Raw genomic sequence first — 16,180 nt, 5'->3', positions numbered from 1 at the left:
GTCATTAAAAACTTTTTATTTTCTTTTCTTCCACACATAATTTTCAGTATAAAATTATACTGTTCTGACATAGAACACTGCACTAGACTCCAAATCCTGAAAAAAAAAAAAAGTTCCACTTCGTACATTTCTTCCCCAAGAAATACATACTGTTCCTATGCACTTAAAAAATAACAGAAACATCTAAACTCTTAGCCGGTTCCCTAAGGTAATTATGGAATATATCTGGCTTGGATATAGCCCCTGACATCATTTCCCTTGATCCACAGTGTGAGGGCCAAATACTGTTCTCTGTAAGCCTATAAAAATTAGCGCAGTCATTGTAGAAAATCACTAAGAGACACCAACTTGTTCCGTATGGAAGTAGATACACTTAAAAAAAGATAAAATGAGGCATATCCAGAATGAAATCCAGGAATTTTTCTCCAAAAAAAAGGGAAATTATTTTTAATTGAAAAATAATAGGAACATGCCAATTTCTAAAATGTAGAAAATATATTGCTTTCTTATTATAATAATGCTTGTCTTGTTGAAAGAATTGAGAGCACAAAAATATAGTTTAAAGTAAACTTGCAGCTGAAGAAAATCTTCGTCTAACACAGGCCTGGAAAATATTGATAACATCATCCTCTTCCTATTTGCCCCTCATAAACTATAGTAAAATTTACAAAATATGTCTTTCACAGATAGTATGAAGTAGAATTATGTCAAGCAGTCTGATAGACGGTTTTACTGCATATTTCTGTGCTGAATTTCACAACACAGTGTTGTTCATGATGCTCCTGAAATCTAAATAGGTAGTGGGGTATTACCTCAGTCTCTGCTTATTGTCAATTCTCTTGGTATAGCCTCTCCTGATGCCTCTATTTCCATGTTCATCTCTTTTCTGAGTGCAACATTCATTCCCATTGGACTCTCCTAGCATTTTTATCTGTTTCTCTGGTTTAATTTGATATAACATAGACATGAAGACCTAGATACATTGTATTTGGTGTATTTACTACATAACAGTTTATGTCTTATGGTGAAAAACTGTATAAACAGAATCTCTCTTACAACTTATATTCTAATTTATGTATCTCTTACATGCTTTGTCTCTGCATCTAAGTCTCAGGGGGAGAAATAAAACTCAATCAAGCCAATGACTGCTATATATGGTCTGTCCTCTCATAGTCTATCGTGTTCTATGGGAGAATTTCATCTCTATCTATAGGCTAGGACAGTGACATATATGCAGCCACGCATCATACAATCTATATAATTAGCAATTTAAATAGAATTTTAAAACAAAAGATCTCAAACACAGCTTATGTTAGAGAGAGGTTAGGAGATCCGTGTTGCCCAAGTTTGAACTTATGTTAGCATAACATATCATACCTCCCTAGTTAGGAGTATCTGGAAAAACTTAAAGGGCAGTTTGTCCCTCCAACTCAGAAAACAAAGCAAAGAAAAAAACATAAGTTGGAGGAGGAGAATGAGGAGGAAGAAGAGAAAGATGAGGAGGAGCTGCTCATTACTGTCTGTTTGATTTTTTTAATGTGAAGTTGCTGCCGTCGTGTGTGTGTGTGTGTGTGTGTGTGCGTGTACGCATGCATATAAAAATGTATGTGTGTGTGTATATGTGCATAGTCAGTTAATTAGTTTAAAAGCAAACCAAAAAACTTTAACCAAACATTGAGAATTACTTTAAGGCAATAGATAGCACCTTTGCTTTCTAAGAGCATATATTTTAGGCAAATATGCTAAACACATAAAAAGACAATAAGGCTATGAATGAAAAACATCAAAATACTTATATTGAAGATTTAGTTCCATAAGAGCTCAAAGTCAATAAAAATTACTTCCGCCTTGATTAAAAAGGAGGGAAATTGGACCGGGCCATAAAAGATACATCAAGGGGAAAAGAAGGAATAAGAGAGCTAGCAGAGAGTTAATGTGTACTGAGTTTGTGGTCAAGCCCAGGAGGGATAAATGTGAATTGCAACATAGATTGTTTTGACAGTCATAAACATGGCCCAGTATTATTAACATGACTGAGCTGTAATTTGATGTAAACACACAACATAATGAATTATATGTGTACACTCCAGTGACTTTTTCTAGAAGAAAAAAAGCATTAATTATTATTTGAAATCTAATAAAAATAAGGGAATTTAGTATATTACCTTGCTCAACAGTTTTCAGTTTTAATGAGATTTTGCATTCCTGGTCAAGCTCATTGAATTCAGAACAAATGACAGGAACTGTGCTCTCTATCTTCAACTGATATTCTTTCCCATCTTCTGATATAGTGCTTAATTCAGGGTGTAACTGGTATAAGAAAATATGTAGAGCAGATATGTAGAAATAGAATTTATTCCAAAGACAAAAATTTGCAAGAGCAGTTTTCTCAACAGCTCATATTTTGCCAAATAAGCCTGGAATTTTTTTAATTAAATAAGATCAGTTAAAACCAAACCCTTAAAAACATTAGCAGCATGTAGAGTCACTGGACTGCTCTGAGTTAAGGCATAATCTGGTTCCCCAGCATGTTAGGCAGTCTGGTAGGAATCTGCCTTCGCGATTATGGTTCTGGGAATGGTTACTGGAGAATGGAGGAGACAAAGAAATGCCTACACTCTTTCATTTGTTTGTTACTGTTTACTGACTCACCAAGGTTACGAGTCTGTTTATTCTTAGGGATTAATATCATCCCTAACATAAGTTACAAATCTAAGGGTTTTTTTCTTCAATTTTTTATTTAAATTCTAGTTAGTTAACACACAGTGCAATATTAGTTTCAGGGGTAGAATTTAGTGATTCATCACTTACACATAATACCCAGTGCTCATAAGTGCCCTCCTTAATACCCATCACCCATTTAACCTATCTCCTGCCCACCTCCCACTATCAAGTCTGTTTGTTCTCTATCATTAAGAGTCTCTTATGGGGATACCTGGGTGGCTCAGATGGTTAAGCATCTGCCTTCACCTCAGGTCATGATCCCAGGGTTCTGGGATCGAGTCCCACATTGGGCTCCCTACTCAGTGGGGCACCTGCTTCTCCCTCTCTCCTGCTCATGCTTTCTCTCTCTCTCTCTCTCTCTCTCTCTGTATCCCACAAAAATAAATAAATAAAAATCTTTTTAAAAAAGTCTCTTATGGTTTGTCTCCCTCTTCTTTCTTCCCCTCCCTCCCATATGCTCATCTGTTTTGTTTCTTAAATTCCACATGAGTGAAAACATATGGTATCTGTCTTTCTCTGACTTATTTCGCTTAGCATAATGCATTCTAGGTTCATCCACATTGTTGCAAACAGAAAGCTAAGTATTTTTGAATATATAAATCGAAATACTTTTGTCACCTCAAACATTTCAACCTTCAGCTTATTTCACAGCCTCTGTTTTCCTTATTTGGATTATGGAGTATTGAAATCTAAAACTGGTCCTATCCCAGTTCATAGATCAATCCTTTTTTGAGGCAGGAAGTTTTTACTCAGTCTTGATTCTTGTCTAGCTCTCAAAACAGATGCTTCTTAGCACCGCACTGTCTTCCTGTTAGCCTAATCAAAAACATTTTCTGGGGGCTGACCACTGTCCCTGAAACTGTCTGCTGAGTGTTCACCAGTGGAGATCCAAAGGTTCTGTGTTCCGACATCTGAGCTCTGCTCTCCTTCCACTGTGATTATGCTGTTCTGGCAACATGGTTGATCTTCTCACTCTTTTCCCTGGTTTCTATTGTGTATAATTGGACCTTTTTTAAAAAAAAATTAGGATTTTGAGGCTCTTGGTTCTCAATATTCAGTCTATGATGAGATCCTGAAACCAGGGATGCCTAGATAGCTCAGCAGTTAAGCGTCTGCCTTCAGCTCAGGATGTGATCCTCAGTTCAGGGATCAAGTCCCACATCAGGCTCCCTGTGAGAGCCTGCTGCTCCCTCTGCCTATGTCTCTACCTCTCTCTGTGTGTCTCTCATGAGTCAATAAATAAAATCTAAAAAAAAAAAAAAAAAAAAAGATCCTGGAACCAGCATCCACAGTATGGAAAACACAGTGATAGAGAAATAATCTTTCTGATCCATCCCTATGGCTACATACCTTAATGCCTGCAAAAAATTCTTGGCTTTCGATGGCTATACTTTGTACGTGTGGTTTCTCCAATAAAAAGATGGAAGCACTACAGAATATCTACAAATACAATTAACAAATAATCATTTAGTAGTAAAATTATGGAGAAAATATGTGTAAACTTATAATTAAGTACTTAACTTTTGGTAGTGCAAAAAAGAAAATAAGAAATTAAATGATGTTAAAACTTAATTGAAAATTGAGAAAAATTCCACCATTTAAAAGTATTAGCTATTCAAAGCCTCAACATAAATTAAAGAGCTATAGACTTTGTGTTTAAGATATATTTAAAAATATATAATAAGTGATACCATCATTAAAAAAATAAAAACATTTTTCTAGAATAAAAACATATCATTTTAAAACCAGAAAGAGGCATCAAGTTATAAAGGTTCATTGATAATACAGCAAACTGTAACAGTGGATATTCATATGTAGTCACTAAGATTACTGATCATGCAATAATCACTGGAGTTGGCACAATTGCAAAGGAAAAAAGAAAAAGAAAAACAATAGTGCTTTATATTTTGGGGACAAGAGTATTTTCAGGATATGTTATGTTAAGAAATCCATTTTGAAAATTAATACATTCATGACAAGAAAGAAAAGAAAAGAAAAGAGAAAAGAAAAGAAAAGAAAAGAAGAAAAGAAAAGAAAAAAGAGAAGAAAAGAAAAGAAAAAGAAAACCCAATTGTTTGTGAACATACCCTATCTCCAAGTCTGAGATTTATGCCATCCAGTTCTAATAGAGAGGATGCCTGAACTGTGGCCTCTTGCTTCAGTTCCTCTTTGATTTCTTGAGAAGAAAGTCTAGACCAAGTTATGAGAAATCCCACTGAGGTGTTTGTAGGGGAAACATCAAAAGCACACCTACAGAAAAGCCTGGATCCAATCAGCTCCACCACAACTTCCGGCCTTCCTGGGGGTGGTGGTGGCAATGAAGCAGACAGCTGACCTGATGGGAGAAAATGAATGATCTGTAGTCAGGCATCTTAAAGAATGGAAACTGGCTTATGGGTAAAGCTCATGGAGACTGTAACTTGGGGATTTATATTACAAAAAGGAAAATAACATTTAGAGAAATAATTATTCTCTAGCAATCAGCAAAATAGCATGTTCTTATTTTGACCCATAATCACGGAAATACTGATAGCAGAGAAATTCATCAGCTCATCAAGTTTATATTAATGCATGTTGGATACATCTAGCCTTGAAGAGTCTAGCTCTTGAACACTAAAGTAATTTACCTCTTTTTAAGAAATTTCTGAAAGATTTTCCTAAAAGATGGAACAAAATTAAAATTTTTTACATTATAATTTCTTGCTTAAAAATTATAATGTAAATTCAAATGACTTACTATTTTACTGTTATCATTTACTCTTACAACTCAACACATCATTACTCTGGATTGAAAGAGCTGCTCATTATGAGAGTGATTATACTGTTCAGTGAAATACATTTAATGTTAAAAAATAGTCTTATTCTTTTCATTTTTCTGATATTAAAAATGTTTGAAATTTTCTCTAGAAACAGGAAGATTTCACAATTTTTATCTCTGGTCACTTGCAAGATTAATTTGGGGATCTAAATGTTTTGATTTGTTTTGTTTTAGAAAAGAAAAAATAAGTGATAAATTTTACAAGATTTAAAACATATGTGCTAAAATGTACAAATATTCTTCTGTGAAATAGGTGGTAACTTTACAAGAATTGCAAAGTTAAAAGTTTAGCCCCATCATATAGATTTTTGGAAACTCTGAGGGACTTTAACCTAAATGTATGGGAGAAAACCTAATGTATTTTGAGATATTTTAAAGTGCTATTTTGTTAGATATCTAGTTACAAAATCTCAATAACAAATGAATTTTTTCAAATTTATCAAAGTAGTAAATATTTTGCTAAACACCAAATCATTATGTTTAGATTTGAAAAAATAGGCTACCCTTTACTACATTGATTTTTTTTTAAAGGTCCATTTATTTATTCATGAGAGACACTGACTGAGAGAGAGAGGCAGAGACACAGGCAGAGGGAGAAGCAGACTCCTCCCAGGGAGCCCGATGTGGGACTCGAACCTGAGGCCCAAGATCACAACCTGAGCCAAAGGCAGGCACCCAACTGCTGAGCCACTCAGGCGTCCCTAGTACATTGATTTTTTAAAAATTATATATCCAAGGGAAAATTCCCTCTTAAATAAATTAGGAAAAAGAAGATGAACTTTTATCTAAACAGGGAAGAACTATCTGTGGAAATGATGGTTAAGAGTTAGAGATGATAAATAACTGAAAAGAAAATAATTCATGAAAATTAAAATTTTTGAATCAATATTTTATTTGTTTTTTAAAGATTTATTTATTCATGAGAGATGCAGAGACACAGGCAGAGGGAGAAACAGGCTCCCCGGAGGGAGCCTGATGTGGGACTCGATCCCAGAACCAGGATCAAGCCATGAGCCAAAGGCAGATGCTCAATCGCTGAACCAGCCAGCCGTCCCTGAATCAATATTTTAAATGGCATCAACTCTGGGTAAACAGATCATTACAGCAATGTAGATCAAAGAAACTTTGTCAACATATACTTAAAAGGAACGGTTTCAAAAACGGAGATAAATGATCTCTGCTTCATAAGCATAATTATTATCCCTTTGTCAATTCCAATATTAAGAGTTGCTAAATATGTTAACATATTCTCTATTTTATCCTGAAGCTGTGACTTTTTTTTTAAGATTTATTTATTTATTCATGAGAGACACAGAGAGAGAAAGAGGCAGAGACATAGGCAGAAGGAGAAGCAGGCTCCATGCAGGGAGCTGGATGTGGGACTCGATCCGGGCACTCCAGGATCACACCCTGAGCCAAAGGCAGACGCTCCACCACTGAGCCACCCAGGTGACCTGAAGCTGTTGACTTTTGACTAAATATTTCCATTCAAGTGTCACCTCCCCAAATTGTGTATGGTTTTGTATAGCATTTTTTCCAATTAATTGCATAAACATTCTGAATAACATAAGTAGCTTAAATTTATTACTTATTCAGAAGAGAAAGTGATTTTACTATAATATATGTGTATGAGAAAGAAAATCCAAACCTATTATGCAGAACAGCCAAGAAATTATACTTTATGGTTAATGTCCACTATATTAGGGATATTATTTTATTCTCTTAAAATCTTAAATCACAGGATTTATATAACGGATACTTTCAAATAAAATAACAGCTTGTTTAAAGAACACTAGAAAAATGAGAAGGCAAATCCATTTACAACTGGAATAGAATATAGGAAACAAGTGATTTGTTTTGACCACTGCTATAAGAGTACTTTTCAAGGCAAAGCATATTAATTTTTAGAACTGGTATCTAAATATTATGTGATATATCCTGATCTGTTTTATATCATTATGGTTTATTTCACCATTAAAACACCTTCATTAATTATATGTCAACAATCCCTTATTCATTTAGAATATCTTCCTATTACCATCAATATATCTGATTCCACCAAAAAGCTAATGTTTCAATAAAAATTTTTAATTTCTTTTCATCCTTTAAGTAGACATCATAAATTTTATTAGACAATCTATTTAGAGTGATTTATTTTAAGAAATATTGAGTAGTGAGTCTTTATTTTGGAAATAACTTAAAAATTTAAGTTAGAAAATAAAAAAAATATAGAGATTGAGAGGAGGAGAAAAACAGTATCATTAACATCTTTGGTGGTTATCTTTCAAGAATTATTTAGTACAAATGTAATAATTCACAGAAAACAAAAATGGGATTGTGCTGTGTAATCTAATTTCTTACCCACAATATGCTATTAATAATTATTAATGTCAAAGAATGTATTCCTGAATTTTAATATTGTTTAAAGAATATTTTATTATAATGGGTACATCAAAAATATTGAATTATCAACAGTTATTGGATATCTGCAATTTATTTTTTTCATGTTATTAGAAAATACTGTTTGAAACATTCTACTTATATACTTTAAATATTTCTCTAAGCTAGATTTTTGAAAATGGAATTGTTACAAATACACATGAATTTTTAAGATTAAAATAAATTGCCAAATTTCCTTGTAAAAAAGATGCTACCAACATACATACATGTCTTCAGGGTATGGAAATGCTCAACTCTGTATATTTGCCAATTCCAGTATTATTCCTTAAAGGCATGATAAAGTGATTTTCATTTTTGATAGCCACTAGAATGAGGCATTGTCAAACAGTATAATTAACACCTAAGTAAGTTATAGAACATAAAAACCCACTGAAATTATTAATTTATAATACATTATTAAAAATAACGTGATACTTACGAACACAGTTACCTCCAATTTCAATTTCATCAGGGTCACATGGGTATAATTTTGCATCAGAAATAGCTGCAGAAGGTTAAGGTTTGGGTACTTATTCAATTGAGCGTAAAGATATAAATACATACATAAATATCTGAAATAACATTTCTTTGGAGAAGTATGTTTTATTTTTATTTTTTTTTGAGAAGTATGTTTTAATGAAGACTAAGACTTCTCATTTTTTTAATAATAATTTTTTCCCTTTTCAAGATGAGATCAAGTGGAGATAATCTGGAATCCCATTTTAAAACAATAGCTTTCATATCTTGTTTTCTTTTCTTTCTTTATTTTAAAGATTTTATTTATTTGAGAGACAGAGAGAATGAGTGGTGGGGAGCAGCAGAGGGAGAGGGAGAAGCAGACTCCCCACTGATCAGGAAGCCTGACAGGGGTTTGTTCCCAGGGCCCAGAGACCATGACCTAAGCTGAAGGCAGATGCTCAACCAACTGAACCAACCAGGCATCCCATATCTTGTTTTCTAAATTTTAGTCTACATTATTAAGTAATGAAACAATTTCCATAAATTTATACAACAGTTGGTTTGAACCACTTCCATGGACCTTGCCTCGCCTCTAATCATGTGCAGGATCACAGAAATGAGTCAACAACTGTCATGGCAATAACTATAACTCAATGCCACAGCTCAGTTAATTGGAACAAGGGTAACTACCTGAACAAAGATAGGCTCATCACATTGCCTTTTGGAAGAATTTAGAATTTAAACTGAGAGATAGAACTTGAAATCTGAGTCAGGTCAATGATGGAATGTCTATAGATTTCTGCCAACATCATGGGAGCTGCTTTATGGCTCATACCTTCTGAGGCCTTCCTATGTAACTCTTCCTCAGATTCAATAACATTTCCTAAAATCTCTACAGTTCATCATTTTTATTTTTTTTATTTATTTTTATTTTTTTTTAATTTTTTATTGGTGTTCAATTTACTAACATACAGAATAACCCCCAGTGCCCGTCACCCATTAACTCCCACCCCCCGCCCTCCTCCCCTTCTACCACCCCTAGTTCGTTTCCCAGAGTTAGCAGTCTTTACGTTCTGTCTCCCTTTCTGATATTTCCCACACATTTCTTCTCCCTTCCCTTATATTCCCTTTCACTATTATTTATATTCCCCAAATGAATGAGAACATATAATGTTTGTCCTTCTCCAACTGACTTACTTCACTCAGCATAATACCCTCCAGTTCCATCCACGTTGAAGCAAATGGTGGGTATTTGTCGTTTCTAATGGCTGAGGAATATTCCATTGTATACATAAACCACATCTTCTTTATCCATTCATCTTTCGATGGACACCGAGGCTCCTTCCACAGTTTGGCTATCGTGGCCATTGCTGCTAGAAACATCGGGGTGCAGGTGTCCCGGCGTTTCATTGCATCTGTATCTTTGGGGTAAATCCCCAATAGTGCAATTGCTGGGTCGTAGGGCAGGTCTATTTTTAACTCTTTGAGGAACCTCCACACAGTTTTCCAGAGTGGCTGCACCAGTTCACATTCCCACCAACAGTTCATCATTTTTAAACATTGTTTTTATTTGTTTTCTAGTATTTGCAACTCTAATAACCATTGTGAGTCACTTTTTCATTTGCATTTTTATCATTTTATTTGTATATGGAAATCTAATTTATTGAAACCACTGTCCTTTTTCTAAAGAATTGACTGTGTTCCTGGGTTGAAATCAGTTAATTATGTGTTAATTTATTTCTGACTTCTCCATTCTTTTTCCACTGATCTGTCTATCTTGATGGAAATATAACGCTCTGTAGATCATTGCTACTTTAGATTAAGTCTAAAAGTTAGTATAAATTGTCCAATTCTTTCCCTTATCAATATAGTTTTGAGTATTGTAGGTATTTTATATTTCCATATAAATTTTAGGATAAATTTATCAATTTCCACAAAAAAGCTTGCTGAGTTATTGACTAGGATTGTTTTAGAGCTTTAAATTATTCTGAGGAGAACTGATTTCTTAATATTGAATCTTTGTTCCATAAACATGGTTTATTTCTCCATTATTTTAAGTTTTCCAATTTATCTTAGCAAAGTTTTACTATTCTCACTTTATAGGCCTTATACAACTTTCTCCATATTTATTCCTAAATATTTCATATTCTTGGTACTATAATTGGTATTTTTAGATGAAATTTCTCTAGTATATAAATACAAGTGTCTTTTAATATGTTGGTCTTTCTTCTTTCAGCATCGCTGCTTGCTAGCTCCAGGAGCTATTTTATAGATTCAACTAGACTTCTAAATAGATGATATCATCTATATTTATATTCATGAAGGACATTTTTTCATAGTTTTCTTATAAAGTCTGTGTCTGCTTTTAGTTTCAGATTAATGCTGGCCTTACAGAAGTTTTGTAGTTCCTACTATTCATTTTTCTGGACAAGTTGTGTAAAATTGGTATTATTTCTTCCTTTATTATTTGGAAGAATTCCCAAACCATCTGGGCCAGGGATTTCCTTTTGTTTTGTTTTGTCTATGGAATAGATTTTAACTAGAAATACAATTTTTTAAATAAATATAGGACTATTGAAATTATCTTTTTGAGTGAGCTCTATCTGTGTATTTCAAGAAATTTGTCTTAATTTCAATTTTCAAAAGTATTGGGAATTCTTCATAATAATTCTTTATTCTTTTAATATCTGTAGGGTTTGTATTTGTATAAACCTCTCATTCCTGATACTAGAAATTTATCTTTCTGTACTGACTGAATTGGCTAGAGAATTACTAATTTTATTGAATTTCTCAAAGAACTAACTTTTGATTTTAAGTTTTTTGTTTTGTATATTGTTTCATTGATTTTCATTCTGATCATTATTTCCTTTCTGCTTATTTTGGGTCTCCTTTGTGCTGCTGTTTCTAGTTTCTTCACATATTAGCTGAGGGTTTTTTTTGTTTTGTTTTTGGTAAAGTTTCTTGTTTTCACAGTATATTTAATGGGTTTTTCTTTTTACTAACATCAAACTTTTTCTAATATTTTAATTTCCTTAATTTATGGCCTGGACTATAATCTATCTTGGTAAATGTTTCCTGTGCACTTGTAAAGAATGTGGGTTGTTCAATCATTTGTGGAATCTTCTCTGTTATTTATTTATTTATTTATTTATTTATTTATTTATTTATTTATTTATAAGAGCTGTGATTTATAGCTTTATTATAAAATGGTAATTTATTTTAACAAATGTCTTTAGATCTGTTTATGTACTATAACGTGAGTTTCATATCTCATAGGGATTATTTGATTTAATTTTTGTAAGCATCTTATCCCTGAGGAATTACATTTTTTTTAATAATAAATTCATTTTTTATTGGTGTTCAATTTGCCAACATACAGAATAACACCCAGTGCTCATCCCCTCAGGTGCCCCCCTCAGTGCCCGCCAACCAGTCACCCCCACCCCCCGCCCTCCTCCCCTTCCACCACCCCTAGTTCGTTTCCCAGAGTTAGGAGTCTTCATGTTCTGTCTCCCTTTCTGATATTTCCCACACATTTCTTCTCCCTTCCCCTCTATTCCCTTTCACTATTATTTATATTCCCCAAATGAATGAGACCATATAATGTTTGTCCTTCTCCGATTGACTTATTTCACTCAGCATAATACCCTCCAGTTCCATCCACGTTGAAGCAAATGGTGGGTATTTGTCATTTCTAATAGCTGAGTAATATTCCATTGTATACATAGACCACATCTTCTTTATCCATTCATCTTTCGATGGACACCGAGGCTCCTTCCACAGTTTGGCTATCGTGGCCATTGCTGCCAGAAACATCGGGGTGCAGGTGTCCCGGCGTTTCACTGCATCTGAATCTTTGGGGTAAATCCCCAGCAGTGCAATTGCTGGGTCGTAGGGCAGATCTATTTTTAACTCTTTGAGGAACCTCCACACTCTGTCATTTAGATCAAGTTGGTTGATAGAGTTTTTCTAGTCTCCTCCATTATTTTGTTGTTGTGTCTATGTGCTTAATTATCAACATGAGCTATAGATTTGTCTATTTCTTGTTGAAGTTCTGTAAGTTTTGCTTTATGTATTTTGAATTCCATTATTAGGTACATAAAGATTTAGAACTGTTTTGTCCTGTTGTTCAATTGACCCTTTTGTCTTTAGGAAATGACCTTTTTTTATAGGTAGTATTCTTTGCTCAATAATTTACTTTCTTTAATATTAAAATCACCTCTCTAGATTTCTTGTGATTTGTGATACCTAAGTATATATTTTTCTATCTTTATGTTTTCAACCCCATTTTTCTTTATATTTAAAATAGGGTTTTCTGGGCAGCCTTTAGTTGAGCATGCTTTTATTATCCAATCTGGATAACATTTCTGGAATGGAAATTTCTGACTTTCAATTGGGGTTTTTAGATAATATATATTTAATATAATTATTGATACTATAGGGTTTAAACTTACCATGTTGCTCTTTCCTATATGTCCTATTAGCACTTTTCACCTTTTTCTGCATCTTTAAATAAATGTGTAACTTGTGCATCTTATCTCTTATATTGGCTATTAGCTATTATACACACAGACACACATATACATTTTCTAGTGGGACCTGTAGGATATATAATATCTGCCCTCAAATTCTCATAGCCTACTTTCAAATGATGTAATGCCTCTTCAGGTGTAGCATTAGCATCTAAGTACCTTGCTAAGTAAAAATATGGAAAATGTGAAAAATATTTTTCCAGTGAATTCTTCTTAAATGACAGATTTATATGTCATTTTTGTTTGAATGGCATTGACTGTAAGTATAAGAAATTAACATTTCTTTTATTTGGCTTCTAGAAAATACAGATAAATTGTGTAAAAATTATATATAAATTATTTTTTAAAATCCTCATAACTATGAGGATATATTATTAAACTGGAAACATCTTTATTTTTTTCTGTTTTGATTATTTTAAGCTAAATATGACTAATTGTTGATATCTGATAGCCTATTAGTTGAAAGCAGAAGTATGTTCAGGTAAAAACAGTACATTTTACAGACTGCCTCTGAGGACAGAGATAAGCTAAAGAATTCTTCTGAAGTAGCTATGATAAGTCTTCCAAATAAGCTCCTTAAAGGGGGATAAGTTTCAGTTAGCAAACACCTTCTTTGTGCCCCTAGGGCTTCTGCTTTTCTCCTGTCTAAAATGCACATAAAGGGTTAAAACTGGAGCTTCATCTCATCACTGTGAAGGAAAAGCAAAAGCCTAGAAACTCAGAGAGACCTCCACCTGACATTGTAAAGTGGCCAAATCACCATCACCAGGGAACATCTGCTTCAGATTCTTAGTAAGCAAGAAAAAGAGACACTTAAGTGGATTAAGTGACTCATTTTTGTCTGCTATCTATGAAGTCTAATTCAAGTCTAAAGAGTATTTCAAAGTAAGCTTTTATTGGCACATCAGAGAGGATAATTCATGTGTTTATCTGATTAATAACTAACACACAGAGTAAAAATAACTATCTTCTCTCCAAAATTCTCTTGACTTAAAACCAGTAGGAGGACTTGAACATGGAAAATAAGAGAAATAATCCAGAATATTCAAGCTTAAGGAACTGAATGGGTGGAAATGGCATAAACGAGAAATTTTTTTTAAGTTTTAAAGGCTTGTCATAAAAATGCAAATTTTATGTACTGTTTTTAAATTCAATGTAATCTCTTTCTGTTGAGGTGATTGTCTTTATTTATTTGGTGTTAAAGTTTTATTTTCATCTTTAATAGTAATCAATATTTCTTAAAATAATGTAGGCATATTTTGGGTTTTTTTTCCCCATTGCAACACCTACACCATTTTCCACACATACTTGGTAATATTATTTGAGATTTTATAAAAATTAACTATTTTTAATGACCAGAATTTTGAAAAATACACAAAGAGACATTTTTCAAAATCTCTCATCTTGGCCACTCAATGAAGCTGAAGCATCTCCCTGGATTTTCTCCTTCCCAGTGAATAACACTAGCTGTATTAACTGAGCAGATGTTGTCCGTCCTTACTGAATATATTGCTTTCCGCCAGTTTTAACTGGCTAGCAGCCCTTTGAGAAATGTGAAGATTTACTGGCTATGGCTCTTAGGATAATTCTCCTAAGACTTCTCAAAGCACAGAGAATAAAATGAAGAGCTCCCTAAATATCAGGCCTTGCTGCCTTTCCAAACCCATGGCTTGTTACGCTCCTCACTCTTGGCAATCCAATATCTTGCTCCAATGTCTTACGGGGCTTCACTCCTGAAGCAACACCACACTCACTGCCTTAAGGCCTTTCACATGCTGTTGTCTGGAAGGTTCTTCCCCACACTCTTCTCTTTCTCTGACCCAGGACCATTTAGCCTCAAACTCTGTCAATGCCCTGCTCTCAGAAGAGGCTTTCTCAGGTGGCACCTCATTGTAAATGTCACCCTCCCTCCTCTCCGGTGTTCTCAGCTACAACTTTTAATCTCCTCATTCATGCCATTCACTGCAATTTGGGGTTCCATGTATGCTCTTTAACATCGTTGTGCCATATCTGTTATTTGGGTTTTTTAATTTGGAAAGTCTAACAACCTCAAATGAAAATGTTTGTAGGTATTACTCATACAATTATTATTGTTTGCTGAATCAAGTGTTTGCCTAGTTTAAGAACACTGATCTACAACACTATCTCCCAGCATTTTCAATCTTCTACGTATAGAGGAGTCCAGATAACATAGCAGAGGGAGGTTGGTCTTCTCCCACAATCTGGCCACGTAACAGCATATCAATACACTCCCTCCATCCTCCCAAAAGAATAAATCCCTGAATTATTGGCTTCATTCTTATCTAAGCAGCCCAAGTTAAAAAAAAAAATCACCATTATGGAGTTTCTTTCTATTTTGAGCTTCTAGTATATCTGAAGAGTTGGGTCACTAGTTCTATTAAACATTCATTTATTAAGTCCTTACTTTGTTCAAGACATAAGGTCATGAGACCCTGGTATAAAGGGTACATTATCTTCAAAGAGTTCATAGTCATAATCGAGTATAGAGAAAAAAGAAACAAAACCTCATTAAGTTCAATTATCTATTGTGAGCTCCATGATAGTGTATTATGGGAGTTACTCACAAGTGACTCTACTCCCCAACATCCTTAGTCAATACCGTATCAGTGGCAGGCTCATGAATCTGGTGTGCATTTCATGTCTGTACATCTCATGTCCCCTCTTACAGAACAGGACAAAATACAACTCTCCATTTCTATCTTCACTCTAACTGATGTGTTACTTTCCCAACTCAGTGGCCCAAGCAAAAAAAACTAGGATTTGCCCTTGGTTCCTTTCTTTCCATCTTCTGTATTCAATGCATGAGCTCTGCTTCCAAAAGACATCTGAACTCAATAACCTCTTTCCTCTGCCACTAGTTTAAATCATTTCCTCTTCCCCCCACCTTTGAGCCACCACCATCTTTCCATAGCCTCCTAGGTGGAGTCTTACTGCAGCATTCGTGGCCCTTTAAATACAATCTTTAGATCATATTCACCTACTTTAAACCCCATAAGACTTTATACTGCAATTATGACTAACTCTAAGTTCTTACCATGGTCTACAGAACCTATAGATTCTGCCTCTTCCTATTACTCTGACTTCATCTCTAAAGTCTCATCCACCCAGTCTTCCTGCCATTTTGTTCCTCCCTCAGTTCCTTGGAGGGCCATCTTCATACCTGTCTAAGGACACTGACATTTGTTGC

General features: G+C 34.2%; 1 protein-coding gene across 3 annotated transcripts in view; it reads right to left on the bottom strand.

Annotated features, from left to right (window-relative positions):
- Positions 1 to 16,180, bottom strand: part of VWDE (von Willebrand factor D and EGF domains) — a 97,759-nt gene that overhangs the window by 68,285 nt on the left and 13,294 nt on the right. For all 3 annotated transcript variants that reach the window (XM_072783983.1, XM_072783981.1, XM_072783982.1), the window contains 4 exons: positions 8,421 to 8,486; positions 4,812 to 5,059; positions 4,075 to 4,164; positions 2,166 to 2,310 (listed from right to left, as the gene is read on the bottom strand). In XM_072783983.1, coding sequence (XP_072640084.1) covers positions 2,166 to 2,310; positions 4,075 to 4,164; positions 4,812 to 5,059; positions 8,421 to 8,486 — 549 coding nt within the window. The remainder of the gene's footprint in view (positions 1 to 2,165; positions 2,311 to 4,074; positions 4,165 to 4,811; positions 5,060 to 8,420; positions 8,487 to 16,180) is intronic.

The sequence above is a fragment of the Canis lupus genome, chromosome 18, assembly GCF_048164855.1.
Source record: "Canis lupus baileyi chromosome 18, mCanLup2.hap1, whole genome shotgun sequence".
Lineage (NCBI taxonomy): Eukaryota > Metazoa > Chordata > Mammalia > Carnivora > Canidae > Canis > Canis lupus.
Note: the sequence above shows the minus strand (reverse complement) of the source record. Positions and strands in the feature narration are given on the sequence as shown.